We start from the raw sequence: 25,029 nt of genomic DNA, 5'->3' as shown, positions 1-25,029 counted from the left end.
TTTTTCATTTTTCACAATAATTAATTAATCATATATATATGCTGCAGAAAGTGCAAAAAATATATGCATTTTATGTAGTAATATAAAATTGAATAAAATATTTTAATTAAAGAAATATTTTATTGCCTTCAGAAGCTCCCCTGGGCCGCACATCAACAGTCGGTGGGCCGCAGGTTGTGCATCCCTACCCAAAGTCTTATTATTATCTCAAATTTTTTTTGAGCGAATAATTTTTTATTGTACCTGCCAATTTGTAAGCTCATCAATTAATTGAATATGTCACTTATTGTAATGAAATCAGGGTCCTCACGGGTCAGGGAAAATCTGGAATTGTCAGTGAATTTTATTTTAACTCTAAAAATCAGGGAAAGTTGTAATTTTTTTTTTTTACAAAAACCTGGAATATTCCTATATCATACCTAGAAAATAACCAGTCTTAAAATTGACAGTAACAGTAATCAGTTATTGAAATTCGAATTAAATAATTCTAACATCTATTACAATTATTTGTTATAAAAATTTCACATTTAACTCAAACTGAAATGATCCGATCCTCATTCTATAAGATTTTTTTTACACTGAAAATCTAATATTTCACATTACAAATAAAGGAATCATAGTTTTCTGATGAAAATATGGTTTCAATTTTCATTAAAATTTACATGATATACCTGAGAAAGTCAGGGAATTTTTTTTTCTGAAATTGAGGGGGAACCCTGTGAAATATCAAAAAATAGAATCAGTGTAATCACAGAACAGGGAATTTAACCAATCTGAAAAAAAAATCAGGGAACTTAATGCCTAAAAAGTCGGAAATAATGCTGGAGGTTTCTAAAAATCCTATATTTTTTTTAAAAAAATTAATTTTGCTTTATTTTTTAAATTTTTTTTTTTATTTTAATCAATTCTAATAACACTAATAGTTGTTTTATAACATGTCTTATGTATTTTAATTTGGTGTAACTGAAAAATAAATAATAAAATTTATGGCACGGGTTACAAAAATCAGGAAATTTTTTTTCCTGAGTGTTTGTGACTATCTTGATGATAATATTGAAATTTCTTTAGTTTTTAGACTCATGACCACCATTTATTTAAATCAAAACAACTTGCTTCTAGAAATATACTGATAACATTGAAGCTTTTGAGAGAATTGCTCATCAACAATGTCTTTCATCTGTTTCTTTAAAAATTCACCTTCTCTGGTACTGTATTACGATACATGATTATTTTCACTATAACTCAATTCAATTATAGGGATTTCTCTTAGTACCCTAAGAAGACATATGGTTGGTATTTGATGATGATTCCTCTGATTAAATTTATAAACAACAAAGGTTTTCTTTCACATTTACTAGTATTAACAAAGAAACAAGAATTTTTTTTAACTATGTAGCAACATAAAACACTATCCTTATTTATATTAAAAATCAGTTGAATTAGTTTTACTTATTGGATTATGATTTCTTTTTGGAAATAAAAATCTTGATAAATTTTTGTTAATTTGCTTTATAAATTTACGTTAATTTTTAGCCAGTTTGTTCATGATTTTTTATTATGAGCTAATTTAAGTTGAAACATTTTAAAATTAAATATACAATAATATAATGATTTGTACTGAGTTTTTTTTACCCTTTAGAATGTTATGCATTTAATATAATATTATTTATGTAATGTATTTTTCAATTTAGTGACAAAAAACACATTTGTTTTTCTAGCTTTAAAGCAAATGCTAGATCATAACCCTCAACAAATTAAAAGCAGTTTGTTGAACCGTGGTGTGAAAATTCTGTCTTGTTATAGAAAACATTGTGCCACAAATTCATCTTCCGGGCAACTTATTCTGCCTGAAGCTTTAAAACTTCTCCCTCTGATGATCAACTGCTTACTTAGAAGTGATGCCCTCGCAGGAGGTGAGTTATCCCTCTTATATTTCATATTTTTGCAGTTTTTAAAATATTTTTTTAAACTGCATTCCTAACAGATATCTTCAGAAATATTTTATACCTGCATTTGTCAACTATTTTAGTTATGTGGACCATCAAATTTGTAAAAATATACTTTGCGGTAGGTTTATATTGTGGGATATATACTAGATACATGTATATTAATGTAAAATTTTGGGAGTGTAAAAACTCAACTTATACACCAGGATATACGGTAAATGTTAAGATTTATATCTTTGCTGGATCTAATCTCTCAGTCTTTTATTTTTTATTCCAATTAATAATATTTTGGCACTAAGTCATGCACAACCTTAGAAAATGAAGATCTGGAAAGAGAAATTTTTCTACAGTAATAGATAAAATTGATAATCTTAGCCCTTGGTATAGTGTATAATAATATTAAATAATAAATGTTATAAAGTGCTGCATCATTTAAGAGAATTTTCTTTAGATTTAATTTATTTTACCTTATTGACACTAAATTGAGAGTTTATTTGTTAAATTATTTATTATATTATCAGAGAATTTGTTTTAATGTTAAAAAAAGTAATTTACTAAAACTAATTTTATTTGTATTTTAATAACAATTTTGATTTTTTTTTTACAATTTCTAATTTATTATACAATCTTTTTACAGGTCCTGACATGACATTAGATGATAAAAGTTTTTCCATGATTGCTGTAAATAGTATGGACATTAAGAGTACTGCCACTTACTTTTATCCAACTCTGATTCCTCTTGTAAGTATTTTTTTGGGCTTATAATTTTGTTAATTATTTCTAAATTTGATTATAAGGTATTTATAGCAACTTTTACATTTATTATTCACACATAATACTCCTCAGCCATGTTCAAGGTTTGTTACAAAAACATGAGACTAGATTTATACTTGGGTAAACAAGCTTAGATAAATTACTTTGCTATGGGTAGAGAAATCAAACCTTTAAACACTTGCTGCTGATTCCTCCTAAATCTGCCATTTGTTTTTTCAACACAGTTTTCTACTGATTCCTTCCCTGTTATTTTCATTTTTTGATGATTTTATGGCCATGAATTCAATGTTGAGGGAAAAAGGATAAAAACATTATTTAAAACGTTTAATTTAAAAATAAAATGTATTAACTATCATACATTATATTTTCCAAACTTTCTTACAAGGGATTTAAGACATCTTCACCCCTTACCTGTTTTTAATCTAAATTCTTGTTATGCATTTTTTATTATTTAATTCAGAAAACTGGGAGAAAAAACTGAAATATGTAGAAAACAAACAGTAAAAATTATACGGAAATAAAAAATAAAAAAAATACGATTTTTTATATTTTTTATGCATAATTTAAAGATTCAAATTTGTCCAAATATTCCTCCTTGTTACAAATGTGTCCCGTCTCTAACTATTTAGCAGATATTTAAACACATCAAAATCATCTTTCTTCTCAATCCAATTCAAATTCCTAAGCATTAAATTGTCAAGAAGTTGCTCTTGTAACATTAAACAAGTCATTCAATCCAATTCATGTCCATTATTCTAGTTAATGTTGCAATGTATCACTGATTGTATAGTAATCAGTACTAAAAGAAAACAGAAATATTTTTAATTCTAAATAGAAAAAACTTCTTTGAAAAAAATGCGTTAAAAAGCAGCAGAAATTTCAGAAAAAAGTAACAATAAAGAAAACGAAGGAAATAAAAATATGACCACCGAAGCCGACGTCTTCAGGGGGTACCGGCCTCGGTAGCCATAAAAACAAAACCATCTCTAATTAAGGGAGAAGCTTTGGTGGTCATATTTTTATTTTTATTTCCTTCGTTTTCTTTATTGTATAGTAATCAGTTTTGTTTGAAGCAAGTCAAATGCCAAAACTTTTCTAAAAAATTTCAAAAGAAAAATTTTTCATCATAAAAAAAATCTGCTGATGCATAAGCTGACTGAAATATAGCTAATTTTATCATTGAATTAATTTTTTAAATTAATTGCAATTTTATTTAATTATTAAAAATTAAGAAGATTTAAAAAGAAAGAAAAATTCATTTACAAGAAGAAATATTCATATACGAAAATTTTGAATACTTGTTTTCAAGGTGTATAAGTTAGACATGATTTTTATATTTCTTATTTAAGCAATAATTGTTATTCTTAGTTCTTAGATTTATGGTTTTAAGAATTATAATATAAGCATTGCATTAAAACAGCATTAAAGAAATTAACATTAGTACATTTATTTAAAAACTAATAGATAATAGTATTTATTTTTTAATACACATTTTAATTAAATTACTGCCTATGAGTGAAATATTTATGTTGTCTGTAATTGTAAAATTTTACAGTTTTTTTATTATTTAAATGTTTAAAAAATGTATCTTAAAAACTATTTTCTCATTTTATTTTAAGTGTATAGTTAATCTAAAAGCTTATTTATTTATTTTTAAATGAAATAGCAAGAAAATACTTATAGTATTTGTTATCATTTTAGCATGAAGTTAATCCTGATGGGGATGATTCTCCTAATCCAATCAGATGTTCAATTGAAAAGTTACATGACAATGGAGCGTATTTGTTGGGTAAAGCTATTCTTTAATGTATAGTTTTTTTGTTTACTTTCTTTTTTTTAATCAATAAACACTTTTAAAAAGTTTTTTTTTCACCTTATTAATTTATATTTTAAGAATTTTAAAAATAATGTATCAGTTTTAAGAAGAAAGTTTAAGCAAAAAAATTATTTAACATTTTTTAAAAACAGTGCACAATCAAAAATGTTTGTCTTCATTATAAAGAAAACAAAACATTACTTAACTATAGATATTTTTTACTAACTGACAACAATTGTTTCTTACATTAATAAAAATTACTATTTAAAAAATTTGTCATACATTGCAGAAGAATAAAGTTAAAAAAAAAGTGTATATTGTTTTGAATTCTTTCTGAGTCAAGTCTGAATTCTTGTAATTTGTTTAATCTGTTTATTTTTGTATAATTTAAAAAAGAAATCGTTTATTTTACCACTTCTAGATAAAGTAAAGTGAAAGTATTATACATACTTTGTTTACATGTATAAAAAAAAACTGAAAATCGAATAATTATGTAATTGTCATCAATTGCAAAAGTGAGTAAAATCAGTCTGGAAAAGTCGGAGGATTTTTTTTTTCCTGAGTGATTGTGAGCAGCTTATATGAACTTAGTTTAATCTAGATTTAAAGTTAAAAAGTTTAAAATTTCTGCAAATCAATAAGGTTTTGAAATCAGTTAGGTTTAGAAAATTTTGCAGTAAAAAACATTATTTTCGAGTTACTTATGTTGCTTATGTAACAATTGTAAGCAGGGTCACCGTCTTTGTAAATTTATTTGTCAGTAATTTAGGTGAAACGGTTTTCAAACTGTAGAATGACATTTAAATTCTGAAAATTTAATGATTAAGTGATTTTGTATTTTATCTTCATGTATTTTATCTAATTATGCTGCTGTAAAGCAGCATTTGTGTTTCTTTCTTGTTGAATTATTGTTACTTTGAAATGTATTGTTTAATTATTGTAGAACAAATCGCTCTTAGTCATTAAGTTATTTTCTTTCTTAATTGAATAGTTTTTTGTAATTTTTTGCTTCTATGAAGGATTAATAATAATGGTTATAATAATTTAATAAATAATAATGTAATAATAATTAAATAATAATGGAATAATAATTAAATAATAATGTAATAATAATTAAATAATAATGATTTATAATATTTGATTAATAATTATTAATAATAATAATTTGATTAATAACTAATTATGATATAATGATAATGTAATTTTTTGCATCTATAAACTTATATGTGATTTAAAATTAATAATTTAATTTCTATTTTTAGAAAATGGTATTTATATGTTCCTGTGGATAGGACAAGCAATAAGTCCGGATTGGTTGCAAAATGTTCTAGGGGTTCAAAGCACAAATCTAATTGACAAACAAAAGGTAATGAAATCATTTTATTGTATATTTTTTTTATATTTTATAAATAAATAAGTATCATTAATCTAAACTAATGAATATCATTAATCTAAACTAATTAATATCATTTATCTAAACTAATGAATATCATTCATCTGACAGCCTTTTGTTAAAATAAGTTTAATTTTGTTGCAAAATGTTCTAAGGGTTCAATGCACAAATCTGATTGACAAACAAAAGGTAAGAAAAAGCATTTTATTGTATAAATTTTTTTTATATTTTAAAAATAAATGAATATCGTTAATCTAAACTGATAAATATTATTCTCCTAACAGCTTTTTGTTAAGAGTGCATTTTTTTTAACATTTGAATCTAATAAGATTTTAGATAAAATCGCACATTATTTCTGTTTGTATGTGGTTCATTTTCATTGGAATAAAACAAGTTTAAGAGGTTGCTGCAAAATGATGGCTATAACTGTCTGAGTTTTTGGCGACATGTAAGCAAGTGAGGACTATAGCTGTCTTGCACTTTTTAATTTTTTTAAAAAAAAGGAAACATTATTAGTACAAAGTATGGTAATGCATTTTTTTGTTAATTCAGTAATTCTTTGAAAAAAATGTAACATTCTGTCATTCGCACTGGAAACAGGAAAAAAATATGATAGTTACAGCCATTGAGAGTTTTCATGGGAAAACTGTGAGAAAATGCATTAATTTTCACTACTAAACATTCAACCGACACTCAGTTTCATATGACAGTCATAATCAAAAAAATCAATTGAAAAAAAAACTATTAGCTAGCTCTCTTAATTCGTGATTTTCACTTTGTGTTTCAAAGAAAATGCAATGCAGAAGGCTTTTAATTCTTCTTTTAGAGTTACAAAAAATAATAATAACTAGTTTTCATAGAAATTAAATATCTATACTATTACAAGTTTATTTTAATTGTTTTTTTTTCTATTTGCATTTAATCAAATTAAATATTAATAGCTTAGATCTTGTAATTGTAAAAAAGATTTATTATTACTGTAACTATCAAATTGATAGCATATGTATGGAATTACTTTGTTAGGTCAAAAAATTTATTAATTGATAATATAAAACTTTTAAAAAATGTTTTTGTTATGAAATGTTTTGTATCTGTTTTAATATATGATGTGTTAAAGTCCCTTTTTATATCTTCTTATGTTGGTTTTTTATTAAGTAATTTAAAAAAAAACACCTGAAATTATTGAGGTTTCAACAAAACTCATTGGTGTAACAGCTCAAGGAAAGCCAAAGCCTACTGTGCCCTTATCAATTTTTTTGAGGCTGAACTCTGGGGAGCAGACTCTGTTGATTTGGTGGGGTGGTCAGCCAAATACTTAACCTGGTACTCATTTTATTGACCCATTGAAAGGCTGATGGAATGGGAGCTCTAAGGACAAGCACTAGTTATGGACCTAATTATGGAAGTTCCTAAAAAGATATTTTGATATTAATACAATTACATTTTTCACATAAATGCTTATGCCAACCATCTTATTTTTGATATTGTTTCTGAGTTTTTATTCCTACAATGTCTTAGTTGCCACAGTAGTATTTCATTTAAACTGTATTTGTAATTTTTTGTAATTTCTAAAATGAGTTAAAATAATTAGAAGATTCTTCTTAATATGCCAATTATTAAATAAAAGATTTTATTAATGCTAAAAGTTTCTCTCTTTTTTCCGGTAGACTTCTTTACCAGAGCTTAATACACCTTTATCAAAAAAGGTTCGCCAAGTCATCGAAGAGATTGAAGAAAATCGCCAATGGTACATGAGGGTATGTTATTATTCTATTTTATTCTAGACATTTTTTTTGTTAACTTTTATTAATTTTTTATTTATTATTTTTAAACCAGCTTTTTTTTCGATCCAGTAAAAGCATAAAGAGTAGCAAAAAAATTAGTTACTTGCAATTAAAATCTTGTGTAGCTTAAAATTGCAATGTCTATAAACAGCAGAACCTTGATGATGTAATTACTTTATGGGTCCAGGACCCTAAATTTGAGCAGATGATATTTTAAAATAATAAACCATACTAAAACATATTTTCTCGGAATAAACGCACCCTTCTTTTATGAATTTGGTTTCATGACCATCAAAATTTGGAAAACTGCAATTTTTAAAGTATGGCCCTAGTGAGGAGAGTAGAAGGTTTTTGTGTAAACTTTTTTCTGCCATATCTCTGAAACTGAAGCAACATCAACAAGTTTTGCACACATTTTTAAAATTTATTTATCTAAAGTGAAATCCTTGTAGGAAAATAATTGTTGTTTAAATTATTTTCTCTTCTTTATAATTTTATTTAACAATGATGTAAAAATGTTTGAATTTTAATGTACACAACTTTTAAAAATTTTATACTATAATAATTTTAAATGACAGAATCTTAAATATTCATTTATTTTTCAACTTACTATCATGATTCAAGTAGATAATCTTGAAGTTGTTTTTAACTAACTAATATATTCATTTATTTGTCAGCTTAGTATCATGATTCAAGTAGATAAGCTTAAATCATTAATTAAGATATACATTTATTTGTCAGTTTACTATCATGATTCAAGTAGATAAGCTTGAAATTTCTTTTAATTTAATAAGATATACATTTATTTTTCAGCTTACTATCATGGTCCAAGGAGATAAACTTGAAGTTGTATTTCGGCAATTTTTAGTGGAAGACAGAGGAGTTGATGGTAGTCCATCTTATGTTGATTTCTTGTGCCACTTGTATCGAGAAATTTCCAAAAATCAATGAGGAGTGATTTCTATCCGCTGTTAAACAAACATTTTAATATATATAAAAAACTGGCAGTTTTTTTTAAAGCTTTTTGATGTTTACTTGGAAATGTTGCTTGTGAAAGTTTTATTAGTGTATGTTCTAATTTGTCGATGTTTTTTTAAAAAAAATTTTTTTAATTAAAAATTTAAAGTATTGAATTTAATTTGGTATGAAAGAGATTTTGTGGTTTTAGGGTAAAGAAATATATTTGTCTGTTTAATTATTCTTCAGAATAGAAAATAATTCTGAAGATTTTTATTTAGTTTCTTAAAATTGGGAAAGAGTTTTAACTGTCTATTTTTTAAATGAATGGGAGAATCGCTATATATGAAGACTTTTATTTAGTTTCCTAAATGTTTGGAGAGAATTTTAACTGCCTATTTTTTGAATGAATAAAGGAATTGTTATACAAAACTTATATATTGTATCAATTAGATTTGTATATTTCATATTATTTAAAGTATTATCGTTGAATTCTAAAGAATGAATTTATGGGACTGAAAATTTATGGGACTGTTGGCAAATAAATTAAAAATGAAATATACAAATGTAAAAAGTGTTTTACTTTGTTAAAATGTCTTTGTTTATCAGTAAGCTGCAAATAGGACAATATTTATGGTATATATTATTTTATTATGATGTTATAAAAATCAGTATTGATTAAAAAAATTATTAAAAAAACCTTGTACATCTTGTATTGTTGAAATCTTGTAGATTGTTACATTATTAATTTATTTTACAAAAATGCACAATATAGAAATTCAATATTTAAGAAAAACACACACACACATATTTTTTCACTTTGACCACAGTTAAAATGTTTTCATGAAATAACTTTCACACAGCTAAATGCTGACTTAGTTTGATAATTATTTTTAATATTCATATCAAATTTTTTTTACTATACAAAACTGAATATTCAAACTAAAATCCTATTTCTCAAAAAGATAACTGAAATGTTTAATATTTTTTACACTGTATTGAGGCTTACGATACCTAATTTCGTTTTTGTCAAAATGATTCTTACTCTAGTAAAGTCATTTTGTGAATATTAGAAACTATGCTAATTCAATGGACTTTGAACTTATTGTGATATAAAGATTATTTCTATAAATATTTAATCTTTTTTTGTTGAAAAATCATAAGGAAATATTTGCTGTCATTTTGTACTCTTGTCTAATTAATAAATGCTTTTCATGGATAAGCTCCTGGATTTTTTTTATGTTCTTAGATTTCTGTAAAATATCTTGTTTTGAAATCAATATGTTGACTGATTATTTAATCAATCTTTTACTAAATTTCTTTTTTTTTCTTCATGAAATTAAAATAAGCAAACAAATATGAATAATTGAAAGGTATTAATGCTGTTGTAGTTATCTTTTTTTTTAAATCAATATGTCAAGATTAAATGTTATAATGAAATAAAAATTTTGACCTCGAAATCAAGGAGAAACTAATAAATCCACAAAATTTATAAATTAATAAACATTTTATAACCTCTTGTCTAAAATTAAAAATTTACAACAAATTTATGATTATTAATATGCACAAGCATCCTCTACATTGTTAAGCAAAATGATAGTGCTCAGTCTCAAACCATTGGAAAGGACTCATGTTCAATGGTTTATTCTATTATCAGGGTGCATAGCGTTTTTAAAAAGTGCTTAAAGGTGCTTATATTTGATTTACGTTTTTTAAAAGCCCTTAAAGGTGCTTTTTTTATTCGAGGTTCGTAAAAAGTGCTGAATTTTTTATCTTTTAAAAAGACATTATTTCTTCGTTGTGTCGAATTTCGTTCAAAATTACAAAAAATGACTGATTTTCACAATTTTCTCTGCAATATTTATCGGAAACTAATTATTTTATTATGATCAAAATAATTCTGAATTATATGTTTATAAATTAAGAACTTTAAACGATAGAAATTTTTTTTTTTATTAATGCACAGATCCTAGTTATGACTTTTTTTTGGAAAGTGCTTAAAAATATTTTTTCAGTGCTTAAAAAGTACTTAAAAGGTGTTTATATTTTGTTGAAAAATCTGGCTACACACCCTGATTATCTTTTCTTAAAAAATATTACACATTCCTTTTTTCTTATAATTAAGTTAAGCGAGTTCTTGAGTTCTTTTCAATAGGAAGATTTTGTATTTGAATAATTTATTTCTTGAAATTGCTTTGGAATTTTTTCTAACTCTAAAGGTGATAGGAAATGTTAAACTTTTGATTTTTAAAATTTATTATTTGTAAATACATGTGTACTATTTTGTATATACATATTCCATTTTTAAAAAAAAAATGTAAAAAAAAAATTTAAAAATTCCTTTTTGATATTTAATTCTTGTTGAAATTTAAAATTTGCATTTGTTTAAAAAATGCTGTTAGAGGATTAAAATTGTATTGAATTTTTATTGTACTTGTGTTTTGTATTCAGTTTTATTTTTGTATGTTACAAAGAGTTATGCTTTATTTTGGGATGTCAAATGTAATTATAAATTCGAACATAGGTTATAGATTTTTTTTGGTAAGTATCACTTGGAAATTGCAGGGATTTTTGTGTATAAATTGCTTTATGGCATTGAAAAAAATAGAAACATCAACTTTGCTTTGTTTTTGGATTTATCACCCCTCAATGTTTACATTTCTGCATTTAAAACATTACTGATCCATTTTCTTTCTTCTTTTTTTTTAACTTTAAAGTAGTTTAAATAATTTTTCTTGGGAAAATGAATTTTTGAAAATTAAAATAATTATAATAAACAGAAATTTTAAATAATTTCATTAAAAAAGTTAAAATGCTATTGAGGTCAATTATGAAACAATAAATGTTTAGAAATTGGCATCCCTATTTGACCATTTAAAAAATGCATTTGATCTTTTATAAATTGTGCAGTGTATGTCTTACCTATTTTTGAAAGAATAAAAAGAAATTATTTTGAAAATTTATACTCTCCTGTTTCATTGTTCGACTATATATATATAGTCGCATTAACACAAAATAACATACTAAATGGCATATTAAATATCGCCTTGTGAGAAGTACTACTAGAAATAGCAACCTAACGATCAAAAAAGAATAAAGATTAGAAACTAATTAAAGTGGAAGCATTGTCATGCGGCCAGTGCAGGGGCAGTTTCTGTAGCTGGTGGTAAATTACCGCAAACAATCATAAAAAAAAGCCGAGCCAAAAAAAAAAAATAGTAAGTCAGATGAAGACTACAAAGAAACATAGAAACATAATTCTTTTCACATATAGAACAGTTTATTCGCTTTAAAATATTGAAAAAGAAGTTTTAAAAAAAAGTATAAAATAAAAAAAGCTATATAAGTAAAAATTTGCCGAAATTTTACCGTTTGTTAGCTATTATTCGCTATTTCGCAAAGAAAAATATATATTTTTTTATACAGAACACATTATTCACTTTAAAATACCGAAAAATATGTTAAAAAAATAATAAAAAAAAGTTTGAAAGTCGACCCACACAGGGTTTCGTACCCAGGGCCTCCGCAATTGCAAATCTAGCTTGCCGACAGCTTTACCAGCTGCGCCACGCTTCACATGCCAACCCTGCGAATATTTGGCTTAAAACACTTCCCGGTTTGTAAACAAAACTTATTTTGGCCCATTGAGGGCCCACTAATTGGTCTATAAAAAAATCCTTCGGTACAATTGTTCGATACATTAAACTCTAAATTTGGGCGGAGTATGAAATTTATAGGTTAATATTATAAGGAGTTACGGAGTGTGATGTGCGCGTGCCTCCTGATAAGACTTCTGTCCCTTTTTCAGCCATTATCGCTCTTTAACAGATAAAAATAGTTCTTTTCACATACAGAATACTTTATTCGCTTTAAAATACTGAAAAGAAGTTAAAAAAATAATATAAATTTAAAAAAATAATAATAAAAATTATCCGAAATTTATTCGCTATTCCCAAAGAAAGAAAAGTTTTTTTTACATGCAGAACACTTGATTCACGTTAAAATATCACAAAATATATTTAAAAAAATAATATAAAAAAAAAAAGAAAAAACTTGAATGTCTACCCTCGCAGGGTTTAGAACCCATGGCACTCGGGAAAACAAGTCTAACTTGCCACACAGTTTTACCAAGTGCGCGACGCTTCACATGCCAAGCCTGCGAATATTTGGCTTAAGACACCTCCTCCCGGTTAGTAAACAAAACTTATTTTGGCTCTTTGTGGGCCCACTAATTAGTCTATAAAAAAATGCTTCGGTACAATTGTTCGATATATTAAACTCTAATTTTGGGCGGAGTTTGAAATTTATAGGTTAATATTATAGGGAGTTACGGGGTGAGATGTGCGCGTGCCTTCTGATACGACTTTTGTCCCTTTTTCAGTCATCATTCGCTCTTTAACAAAGAAAAATAATTCTTTTCGCGTATAAAATACTTTATTCGCTTTAAAATATTGAAAAAGAAGTTTAAAAAAAAGTATAAAATAAAATAAATTATTAAGTTAAAATTAGCCGAAATTTTTCTGTTTATTTGCTATTATTCGCTATTTTCCAAAGAAAAAATAGATATTTTTGTATACAGAACACATTATTCCCTTTAAAATACAGAAAAATATATTGAAAAAATAATATTGAAAAAAATTAGAATACTAGTTTGAAAGTCGACCCTCGCAGTGTTTCGTACCCAGGGCTTCCGGGACTACAAATCTAACTTACCACACCACTTTACCAACTGCGCCACGCTTCTCATGCCAATCCTGCGAATATTTGGCTTAAAACACCTCCTCCCGATTAGTAAACAAAACTTATTTTGGCCCTTTGTGGGCTCACTAATTAGTCTATAAATAAATGCTTCGGTACAATTGTTCGATATATTAAACTGTAATTTAGGGCGGAGTTTGAAATTTATAGGTTAATATTAGAGGGAGTTACGGGGTGTGATGTGTGCGCGCCTCCTGATACGACTTTTGTCCCTTTTTCAGTCATTATTCGCTCCTTCACAAAAAAAATAATTCTTTTCACATATAGAATACTTTATTCGTTTTAAAATATTGAAAAGAAGTTAAAAAATAAATATAAATTAAAATAAATAAATAAATGAAAATTATCCGAAATTTTTCCGTTTATTTGCTATTATTCGCTATTTCCCGAAGAAAAAATAGTTTTTTTAATATACAGAACACTTGATTCACGTTAAAATATCAAAAATATACAGTGAACTCTCACTTATGCACCGGTGTAAGGGGCCAACAGAAAAAAGCGCAGAAGTGAAAGAGACGCATAAGTGAAAAACTTCAAAATTCTAAAACGCAATGTAAATTGCAGTGACAGTATGACTAAATTTGTTTCTAAAGATAAAATGTTAATATTTATACTGTTTTGGTATTTACTATAATTATACAAAGAAAAAATTTAACATACCTAAAGACAATTTATTTTCTTACAAAATAATCTTAATACAGGTTTGTATTTGTTTTTGCCGACGTTATTCAAAAACGGTTTTTTCCAGTTCATATAAAAGGGACAAGGGAGTTTTAGAAGCAAAATTAAATTGTAAATAGTCAATAATAGTGTCTAAAGCTCCTAATACTGCTGTGTGATTTGGAGGAACTTTATCATCCTCGTCAGCATCATCCATCACGTTCTCATCTTCCACAAGTTAGATATAAATGAACAGTTAAATTGAGAAAAAAAATTCACAAACAAATTGAGTTTTTTGAGAGGGGATGAAACATCACATGATAAATTTCTAAGAAAAGTACTTGACGTCATAATATGCTGCTCAATAAGTTGTTCGATTACTACTGTTACCAAAAAGGACCACCTCCTTTTATTTACTCATGATGCCCATCTGACTGCAAGTAAGTGATAGCGGTCTCTTTCATATTCCAGGTGTCCTTAAATTGTAGAAAGAATGTCTTTCCAGAAACAGCAAAAATGAGACGGTCATAGGGGGAAGAAAATTCAATAGGATCTAACTGCATATTTCTTTTTATCTGTAATAAGGATTGTTTATTTGCTTCATTTTTAATTTAAAACCTTTTTTTTAAAGAAAAAAAATACTTAAAGGATAAAAAAATTAAAATGTTAGCTTTAAATTTCGGTGCATAAGTGAAAAATTTATATTTAGAGCGACGCATAAACGAAGGATGTTTATCATTATTTTCTTATCTAATGTTCTGGGACCTATAAAAATCGTCGTATAAATGAAAAAGGTGCATAAAAGAGGTGGTGCATAAGTGAGAGATCACTGTATTTAAAAGAATTATATAAAAAAAAAAGAAAAAAATTGAGTGTCGGCCCTCTCAGGATTTCGAACTCATGGCCCCGGGACAACAAATCTACAATGCCACACAGCTATACCAACTGCGCCATGCTTCACATTCCTACCCTGCGAATATTTAGCTTAAAACACCTCCTCCCGGTTAGTAAACAAAACTTATTTTGACCCTTTGTGGCCCCACTAATTAGTCTATTAAAAAAAGCTTCAGTGCAATTGTTCGATATATTAAACTTTAATTTTGGGCGGAGTTTGAAATTTATAGGTTAATATTTTAGGGAGTTACGGGGTGTGATGTGTGCGTGCCTCCTCATACGACTTTTGTCCCTTTTTCAGTATTATTCGCTCCTTCACAAAGAAAAATAATTCTTTTCACATATAGAATACTTTATTCGCTTTAAAATATTGAAAAGAAGTTAAAAAATAAATATAACTTAAAATAAATAAATAAATGAAAATTATCCGAAATTTTTCCGTTTATTAGCTATTATTCGCTATTTCCCGAAGAAAAAATAGTTTTTTTAATATACAGAACACTTGATTCACGTTAAAATATCAAAAAATATATTTAAAAAAATTATATAAAAAAAAGAAAAAAGTTGAGTGTCGGCCCTCTCAGGATTTCGAACCCATGGCTCCGGGAAAACAAATCTACAATGCCACACAGCTACACCAACTGCGCCATGCTTCACATTCCTACCCTGCGAATGTGAAGCATGGCGAGGAATGCGAATGTGAAGCATAGGGAGTTTCGGGGTGTGATGTGTGCGCGCCTCCGGATACGACTTTTGTCCCTTTTTCAGTCATTAATCGCTCCTTCACAAAGAAAAATAATTGTTTTCTCATATAGAATACTTTATTCGCTTTAAAATATTGAAAAGAAGTTTAAAAAAAAATATAAATTAAAATAAATAAATAAATGAATATTATCCGAAATTTATCCGTTTATTAGCTATTATTCGCTATTTCCCGAAAAAAAGCAGTTTTTTTAATATATAGAACACTTGATTCACGTTAAAATATCAAAAATTATATTTGAAAAACTTATATAAAAAAAAGAAGGAAATTGAGTGTCGGCCCTCTCAGGATTTCGAACCCATGGCCCCGGGACAACAAATCTACAATGCCACACAGCTATACCAACTGCGCCATGCTTCACATTCCTACCCTCCGAATGTTTAGCTTAAAACACCTCCTCCCTATTAGTAAACAAAACTTATTTTGGCCCTTTGTGGCCCCACTAATTAGTCTATAAAAAAAAGCTACCGTGCAATCAGGCCCGGACTGGGATCTAAGATCGGCCCGGGCATTTTAGAAATATCGGCCCGGCTCCTAATGCATCATTTTTAGGCATTTTTTACTAATAAATTCTCATGAACGTAAGTTAATTTATCGAAGAAAGAAAGTAGATAAAAATTTCTTAATAAGCCTTTACAGAATATATTTCAGTTTAAAATACATGGTTCTTATGAGGAAATGTAGGTTGATAAAATCAAAAAGAAGGTGAAAGATGAAGAGTAAATAAAAAATAGTATTTATTATATTACACATACATGAAATATTCATAAATGCATTTTTTTAAAAATAGATTCAATGCTTCTTCAAAAGTCATTAAATTAAAATTTAATTTAATGACTTTTAAAGAAGCTCACTATTTTCTGCCACTTTATCGATTATGTCGCCGCTATCTAATTTCATTAATAGATCTTTTTCCATTGCCAACACCATGAGAGCATTCAATTTATCCAAAGATAAAATACTCCTCATTCGATTTTTAATTACTTTTAATGTGGAGAATGCCACCTTTCACAAGTCACCTGACTTATTGACAATGTTAATAAAAATTTTAATGATAGATAAATTAAATTGTAAGAATTGGTCAATAAATTGAATCTCTGTAATATCTTGTAGCAACAAATAACACATTTTTTGCACGCACTGCGTGTCTCACATTTTAGACTTACTTCTTCCGTTTCCAAAGTAAAGTCGTTTTTATCTTCATTTGAATGATCTTCTCTGATTATTTTATAATCTTCTATGTCTGTATTTTTCAGTTTTTCCCAATGTAAAGCTAAAATTTTTAGTTCAATCCGCAAATTTTCACTTATAGCTGTTTCGTCAAATTTTAGCAAGAGTTTGCTTAACACATTTAGTTCGCCATATTGAAGCTTGTTAAGACATATTTCAGGGAAACGTTTCGGATCTAGATAAAAAAAAATCGGAGTACAATTTTCCATTTGAGGGAAACAGCGTTCCATTGACGCTACAACTGTGCTGAAAATAATGTTATGGGCGTTTATCTTAAATGCAGTGGCTTCATCATCAAGAAATGTTTCATTCGACGCTGTCTCACCCGGCATCAATTTTCCTTTCTTCAATCTTTTTTTGGAAACTTTGTTTGAATTTCTATTTCAGTTCATTCAAATTTTTTATTTGCGCGAATAATTTAATCGTCTGCGAATTTTTGTACACCTTTAAAATCTCTCTCTATTTTTTGTAGTTCTGAGCACGTTTGTGATACCATTCCAAAAGCTTTTAAGATGTCTAAATAACCGGAGGTTTGCAAATATTGGGAGAGCAGTGTAGTTAATTAAAATATTGATGAGAATAATTTTGTTGTAAAGTTTCTAAACTTGTAATCAATGTGACATATAACGGCTTTACAGTAATAAAAATGAACCAAAAATTTTCTTTAATGCAGAATCTTTGAACCACCAACGGGTTTCTCCAATAGTTGCGAAACTTTTTTTTATTTCCGTGCTCGTTACTTTGTTCCCAGATGTTCATGAGTTGGTGTGATTCACAGGAAAATACTGCGACGCTATTTAGTAGGCTGAAAACGATGCACTTTCAATTAGTGCATTCGTGGTATCTCCTAAAACTAAATTTAGGACATGTGCATAACACCACACATGAATATGACCAGGGTACTCTTTGGAAAGCCATGAAGAAAATCCTTTATATTCACCTTGCATATTTGCAGCCCCGTCAGTTGAATTACCGATGCACTTTGTTATATCTATATTACAAGACTTTAAAACTGAATCCACTAAAAAAACATATTTTATCCAGTTGAAGATTTACACTCTACGACAGCAAGAAGTCTTTCATATACACGATCGTCTTCACATATCGTACTATAATTGAGCATTGATCTTAGCATGAAATATCCTGTGTTGTATCCACTTGTAAAGAAAACATACCAGCTGCTTGCACTTCCATACTAATATTCTGTGTTATAAGTTGTTCAATTGATTGAATAATTTTATTAATGATGGATTTGGAAAGAAACGTTAAAAAAAAGACTTTCTGCCTTTGCTCTTTTGTGACTTATGAAGTTTTTTGTCATGAGACTCATGAAGATTGTATTGAGACTCATGAAGCTCTCAATACAATCTTTCAAATGGTCTTTCAAAGTATTATCATATTTGCTAAGAAGAACAACAAGTTCCAAAATCTTTTCAATAGTGATATTGTTAATTCCCGCAAGTAGCCGGAAGTACCGGAATTTGAACACAACTTTGATTTTTTTTAATTGAAACCTATATCTTATTTGGCATCATTGGAGAGAGATTTTGAAAAGAAATAACTTTTACTTAAAATATTTTTTAATATCTCTTACTATTTTCACGATAATAGATAAGAAAAAAATACATATTAAATAGATTTTGACATATTCACTAAAAAAAAAAAATTTCGTCATAATGTCTTATAATTTCATTAAAAAACATTCGTGCTTTTCTTTCCATGTTTTATGAAAATTGAAGCGATTTTGATAATTCAAGTTAATTATTTTTTTAAAAAATGATGAATTGAAGTAAATAATCAGATTTTTTTCGTATCTATTATCTTGAGAACAGTAAGAAATATAAAAAACAATTTCAAGTAAAAGTTACTTTTTCTCGAGAACCCTCTCCAGCCAAATAAGATATAGGTTTCCTGTTAAAAAATCAAAATTGTGTTCAAATTCCGGTACTTCCGGGAATAAACAATATCACTATTGAATTCCTTGGGGTCGATTTAGGTATCAGATTTTTTTTTATTTCAAACTGATCATTTGCTCCATTCTCGAAAAAAATGGGTGGCACGCATGGTCAGAATCACCCTGTATATTAAATCATTATTAATACATGTATCATACGTATGTTATTTAATATTATTATTATCTGCACAATATTATTTTAAATTCAAGCAATGTATAAAAAAATATTTTTGCCCTGGTGGCTCAGCCCAACCGGCCCTCAGGCCAGACCGGCCCACCGGGCATTTGCCCGGTCTGCCTACTGGCCAGTCTGGGCCTGCGTGCAATTGTTCTATATATTAAACTCTAATTTTGGGCGGAGTTTGAAATTTATTGGTTAATATTATAGGGAGTTACGGGGTGTGATGTGTGAGCACCTCCTCATACGACTTTTGTCCCTTTTTCAGTCATTATTCGCTCCTTCACAAAGAAAAATAATTCTTTTCACATATAGAATACTTTATTCGCTTTAAAATATTGAAAAGAAGTTTAAAAAAAAATATAAATTGAAATAAATAAATAAATGAAAATTATCCGAAATTTATCCGTTTATTAGCTATTATTCGCTATTTCCCGAAGAAAAAATAGTTTTTTTAATATACAGAACACTTGATTCACGTTAAAATATCAAAAAATATATTTAAAAAAATTATATAAAAGAAAGAAAAAAAGTGAGTGTCGGCCCTCTCAGGATTTCGAACCCATGGCCCCGGGACTACAAATCTACAATGCCACACAGCTATACCAACTGCGCCATGCTTCACATTCCTACCCTGCGAATGTTTAGCTTAAAACACCTCCTCCCGGTTAGTAAACAAAACTTATTTTGGCCCTTTGTGGCCCCACTAATTAGTCTATAAAAAAAAGCTTCGGTGCAATTGTTCGATATATTAAACTTTAATTTTGGGCGGAGTTTGAAATTTATAGGTTAATATTATAGGGAGTTTCGGGGTGTGATGTGAGCGCGCCTCCTGATACGACTTTTGTCCCTTTTTCAGTCATTATTCGCTCCTTCACAAAGAAAAATAATTCTTTTCACAAATAGAATACTTTATCCGCTTTAAAATATTGAAAAGAAGTTTAAAAAAAATATCAATTAAAATAAATAAATAAATGAAAATTATCCGAAATTTATCCGTTTATTAGCTATTATTCGCTATTTCCCGAAGAAAAAATAGTTTTTTTAATATACAGAACACTTGTTTCACGTTAAAATATCAAAAAATATATTTAAAAAAATTATATAAAAAAAAGAAAAAATTGAGTGTCGGCTCTCTCAGGATTTCGAACCCATGGCCCCGGGACAACAAATCTACAACGCCACACAGCTATACCAACTGCGCCATGCTTCACTTTCCTACCCTGCGAATGTTTAGCTTAAAACACCTCCTCCCGGTTAGTAAACAAAACTTATTTTGGCCCTTTGTGGCCCCACTGATTAGTCTATAAAAAAAAGCTTCGGTGCAATTGTTCGATATATTAAACTCTAATTTTGGGCGGAGTTTGAAATTTACAGGTTAATATTATAGGGAGTTTCGGGGTGTGATGTGTGCGCGCCTCCTCATACGACTTTTGTTCCTTTTTCAGTCATTATTCGCTCCTTCACCAAGAAAAATAATTCTTTTCACATATAGAATACTTTATTCGCTTTAAAATATTGAAAAGAAGTTAAAAAATAAATATAAATTAAAATAAATAAATAAATGAAAATTATCCGAAATTTTTCCGTTTATTAGCTATTACTCGCTATTTCCCGAAGAAAAAATAGTTTTTTTAATGTACAGAACACTTGTTTCACGTTAAAATATCAAAAAATATATTTAAAAAAATTATATAAAAAAAAGAAAAAAAATGAGTGTCGGTTCTCTCAGGATTTCGAACCCATGGCCCCGGGACAACAAATCTACAACGCCACACAGCTATACCAACTGCGCCATGCTTCACATTCTTACCCTGCGAATGCTTAGCTTAAAACACCTCCTCCCGGTTAGTAAACAAAACTTATTTTGTCCCTTTGTGGCCCCACTAATTAGTCTATAAAAAAAAGCTTCGGTGCAATTGTTCGATATATTAAACTCTAATTTTTGGCGGAGTTTTAAATTTATAGGTTAATATTATAGGGAGTTTCGGGGTGTCATGTGTGCGCGCCTCCTCAAACGACTTTTGTCCCTTTTTCAGTCATTATTCGCTCCTTCACAAAGAAAAATAATTCTTTTCACATATAGAATACTTTATTCGCTTTAAAATATTGAAAAGAAGTTAAAAAATAAATATAAATTAAAATAAATAAATAAATGAAAATTATCAGAAATTTTTCCGTTTATTAGCTATTACTCGCTATTTCCCGAAGAAAAAACAGTTTTTTTAATATACAGAACACTTGATTCACGTTAAAATATCAAAAAATATATTTAAAAAAATTATATAAAAAAAAGAAAAAAATTGAGCGTCAGCTCTCACAGGATTTCGAACCCATGGCCCCGGGACAACAAATCTACAACGCCACACAGCTATACCAACTGCGCCATGCTTCACGTTCCTGCCCTGCGAATGCTTAGCTTAAAACACCTCCTCCCGGTTAGTAAACAAAACTTATTTTGACCCTTTGTGGCCCCACTAATTAGTCTATAAAAAAAAGCTTCGGTGCAATTGTTCGATATATTAAACTCTAATTTTTGGCGGAGTTTGAAAATTATAGGTTAATATTATAGGCAACCTGTCCTCTTTAATATTATGGTAAATGACCTTTTGAGCTCCATTAAAAATGCTGTTCCAGAGACTGAATCATTGTTGTATGCCGATGACCTTGTTATTTGGTCTACTGGCTCTGATATCTCTATGCTGGAGAAAACACTCAATTTGGCTTTAGAAGCTCTGGCAACCTGGACCCTGGACAACGAATTCAAGGTTAACCCGGAAAAGACAAATTTTGAACTTTTTACCCATAGTACCAAAAAGTTTAATGTTAACTTGGTATACAAAAATAGTACTCTGGGTCGGACCGATTGTGCTACCTACTTGGGCATAACTCTTGATACGAGACTGACCTGGACTAAATACATAAATCAAGTGGCAGATAGCGTGACAAATCGCCTTGGTCTATTGAAACGTCTCGCTGGAATAAAGTGGGATTCATCCCAAAGTGTCCTTGCTTCCACTTTTTCTTCTTACATTAAACCAGTATTTGACTATGGTTCAGAAATCCTTGTTACTGCCTCGGACAGTGCGTTATCAAAACTCGATTTGATTCAAAACAAAGCACTAAGGCTCATCACTGGTTCTGCGATCTCAACCCCTATTTCTGCCATGCAGCTACAGACAGAAATTTATAATTTATCTGACAAACGAACTTATGCTGTCCTTTCTCTTGGTGAAAGATTGTTGAGAAAGGAGCACTTTTGGCCGTACTACCATCTTCCTCAAACTAGACTTAAATCTCAACATTCCTTTCTTTTTGAGTACCGGAGACTTGCAGAGATCTTTGAGATCTCCAACTCCAAACTTTGCATCTATAGGCCACCTGTTTTTACGGGCCTTCTGAGATATGTCACTGCCAGATTCGACTTGGTACTGCCTGTTCGGAAATCGGACATCCACCAGACCGAATTGTATCCTATCGCTCTGGCCACTATACACGAGAGATACCCTTACGAGCAATGGCTGCAGGTTTTTACTGATGGATCCGCCACTTTTTTAACTGGTAGAGCTGGAGCTGGTGCTTACTCCAAATATTTCAGCCTTAGAGAACCTCTTGACACTTGGGCAGATAATTTTGATGGAGAAGTGTTTGCAATCCTTATGGCTATTACAGCTATTGGTGAACCATCTGAACAAAACATTGTTATCTTTGTCGATTCTCAGGCTGCTATTCAGACCATTTCTGAATATAATTTATATCCCTCTGAACTCGAATTTAAGTGTAAACAACGCATTGATTCTCTTCTTTGTTCTGGAAGAGAGGTAGTCCTCCAGTGGATCCCTGGCCACTGTGGCATTTACGGAAATGAACGGGCTGACATGTTGACTAGAGAGGCTTCAGCACTGCATCCATCTTCTCATCCAGTTCCTCTTAGAAATGCAAGGCGGCTTCTTAAGAGCAAATGCAGGCACAGAGCAATATCTGCTCTTAAGGACTTAGCTTATGGAAAATCCTGGGCTAGCCTTCTTGATGACCAGCAGCGCTCTCACCTTTCCCTCCTTCCCAGAGCTGAGGGAGTTGCTTGCCTTAGATTAATTACCGGACACGACTACTTACAGGCCCATTTATTTAAAATTAACTTGGTCAATTCACCTCTTTGTGTGCTCTGTAACACTTCGCCAATGACTGGGGAGCATTTATTAGATTGCCCCTCTCTTCTTGACATTCGTTCCTCTGATGACTTTTGTGCCCTCTCACCTTCTGGAGCTACTTCAGTATTGTATTGGACTGCAAGACGCCTTATGTCTGAGAAGACAATGGCGGGCGTAATTTAAAAAAAAAAAAAAAAAAATATATATATATATTATAGGGAGTTTCGGGGTGTGATGTGTGCGCGTCTCCTCATACGACTTTTGTCCCTTTTTCAGTCATTATTCGCTCGGTCACAAAGAAAAATAATTCTTTTCACATATAGAATACTGTATTCGCTTTAAAATATTGAAAAGAAGTTTAAAAAAAAATATAAATTAAAATAAATAAATAAATGAAAATTATCCGAAATTTATCCGTTTATTAGCTATTATTCGCTATTTCCCGAAGAAAAAATAGTTTTTTTAATATACAGAACACTTGATTCACGTTAAAATATCCAAAAATATATTTAAAGAAATTATATAAAAGAAAGAAAAAAATTGAGTGTCGGCCCTCGCAGGATTTCGAACCCATGGCCCCGGGACTACAAATCTACAATGCCACACAGCTATACCAACTGCGCCATGCTTAACATTCCTACCCTGCGAATGTTAAGCTTAAAACACCTCCTCCGGTTTGTAAACAAAACTTATTTTGGCCCTTTGTGGCCCCACTAATTAGTCTATAAAAAAAAGCTTCGGTGCAATTGTTCGATATATTAAACTCTAATTTTTGGCGGAGTTTGAAATTTATAGGTTAATATTAGAGGGAGTTTCGGGGTGTGATGTGTGCGCGCCTCCTCATACGACTTTTGTCCCTTTTTCAGTCATTATTCGCTCCTTCACAAAGAAAAATAATTCTTTTCTCATATAGAATACTTTATTCGCTTTAAAATATTGAAAAGAAGTTAAAAAATAAATATAAATTAAAATAAATAAATAAATGAAAATTATCCGAAATTTTTCCGTTTATTAGCTATTATTCGCTATTTCCCGAAGAAAAAATAGTTTTTTTAATATACAGAACACTTGATTCACGTTAAAATATCAAAAAATATATTTAAAGAAATTATATAAAAAAAAGAATGAACTTGAGTGTCGGCCCTCTCAGGATTTCGAAGCCATGGCCCCGGGACAACAAATCTACAATGCCACACAGCTATACCAACTGCGCCAAGCTTCACTTTCCTACCCTGCGAATGTTTAGCTTAAAACTCCTCCTCCTGGTTTTTTAAACAAAACTTATTTTGGCCCTTTGTGGCCCCACTAATTAGTCTATAAAAAAAGCTACGGTGCAATTGTTCGATATATTAAACTCTAATTTTGGGCGGAGTTTGAAATTTATAGGTTAATATTAGAGGGAGTTTCGAAGTGTGATGTGAGCGCGCCTCCTGATACGACTTTTGTCCCTTTTTCAGTCATTATTCGCTCCTTCACAAAGAAAAATAATTCTTTTCACATATAGAATACTTTATCCGCTTTAAAATATTGAAAAGAAGTTTAAAAAAAATATGAATTAAAATAAATAAATAAATGAAAATTATCCGAAATTTTTCCGTTTATTAGCTATTATTCGCTATTTCCCGAAGAAAAAATATTTTTTTTAATATTCAGAAAACTTGATTAACGTTAAAATATCAAAAAAAATATTTAAAAAAATTATATAAATAAAAGAAAAAAATTGAGTGTCGGCCCTCTCAGGATTTCGAACTCCTGGCCCCGGGAAAACTAA

The 25,029-nt window shown here is 29.2% G+C and overlaps 2 protein-coding genes across 3 annotated transcripts in view; both read left to right on the top strand.

The window, feature by feature from the left end:
• The window catches only part of LOC107445269 (protein transport protein Sec24D), a 34,931-nt gene extending 23,302 nt beyond the window's left edge, over nucleotides 1-11,629 (top strand). For both annotated transcript variants that reach the window (XM_087166335.1, XM_087166336.1), the window contains exons 16-21: nucleotides 1,719-1,913; nucleotides 2,584-2,687; nucleotides 4,422-4,509; nucleotides 5,799-5,902; nucleotides 7,597-7,686; nucleotides 8,527-11,629. In XM_087166335.1, coding sequence (XP_087022461.1) covers nucleotides 1,719-1,913; nucleotides 2,584-2,687; nucleotides 4,422-4,509; nucleotides 5,799-5,902; nucleotides 7,597-7,686; nucleotides 8,527-8,664 — 719 coding nt within the window. In that variant the 3' untranslated portion in view covers nucleotides 8,665-11,629. The remainder of the gene's footprint in view (nucleotides 1-1,718; nucleotides 1,914-2,583; nucleotides 2,688-4,421; nucleotides 4,510-5,798; nucleotides 5,903-7,596; nucleotides 7,687-8,526) is intronic.
• Nucleotides 11,630-21,701: 10,072 nt separating this feature from the next.
• Nucleotides 21,702-23,441, top strand: LOC147808261 (uncharacterized). The gene has a single exon (XM_087166957.1). The coding sequence runs from the start codon at nucleotides 21,702-21,704 to the stop codon at nucleotides 23,439-23,441; it is 1,740 nt and encodes a 579-aa protein (XP_087023083.1).
• The last annotated feature ends 1,588 nt before the right edge of the window (nucleotides 23,442-25,029 follow it).

This window comes from Parasteatoda tepidariorum, chromosome 6 (genome assembly GCF_982258835.1).
Source record: "Parasteatoda tepidariorum strain Cologne lab strain chromosome 6, Ptep-v5.0, whole genome shotgun sequence".
NCBI lineage: Eukaryota > Metazoa > Arthropoda > Arachnida > Araneae > Theridiidae > Parasteatoda > Parasteatoda tepidariorum.
This window is presented reverse-complemented; position numbering and strand designations above follow the sequence as displayed.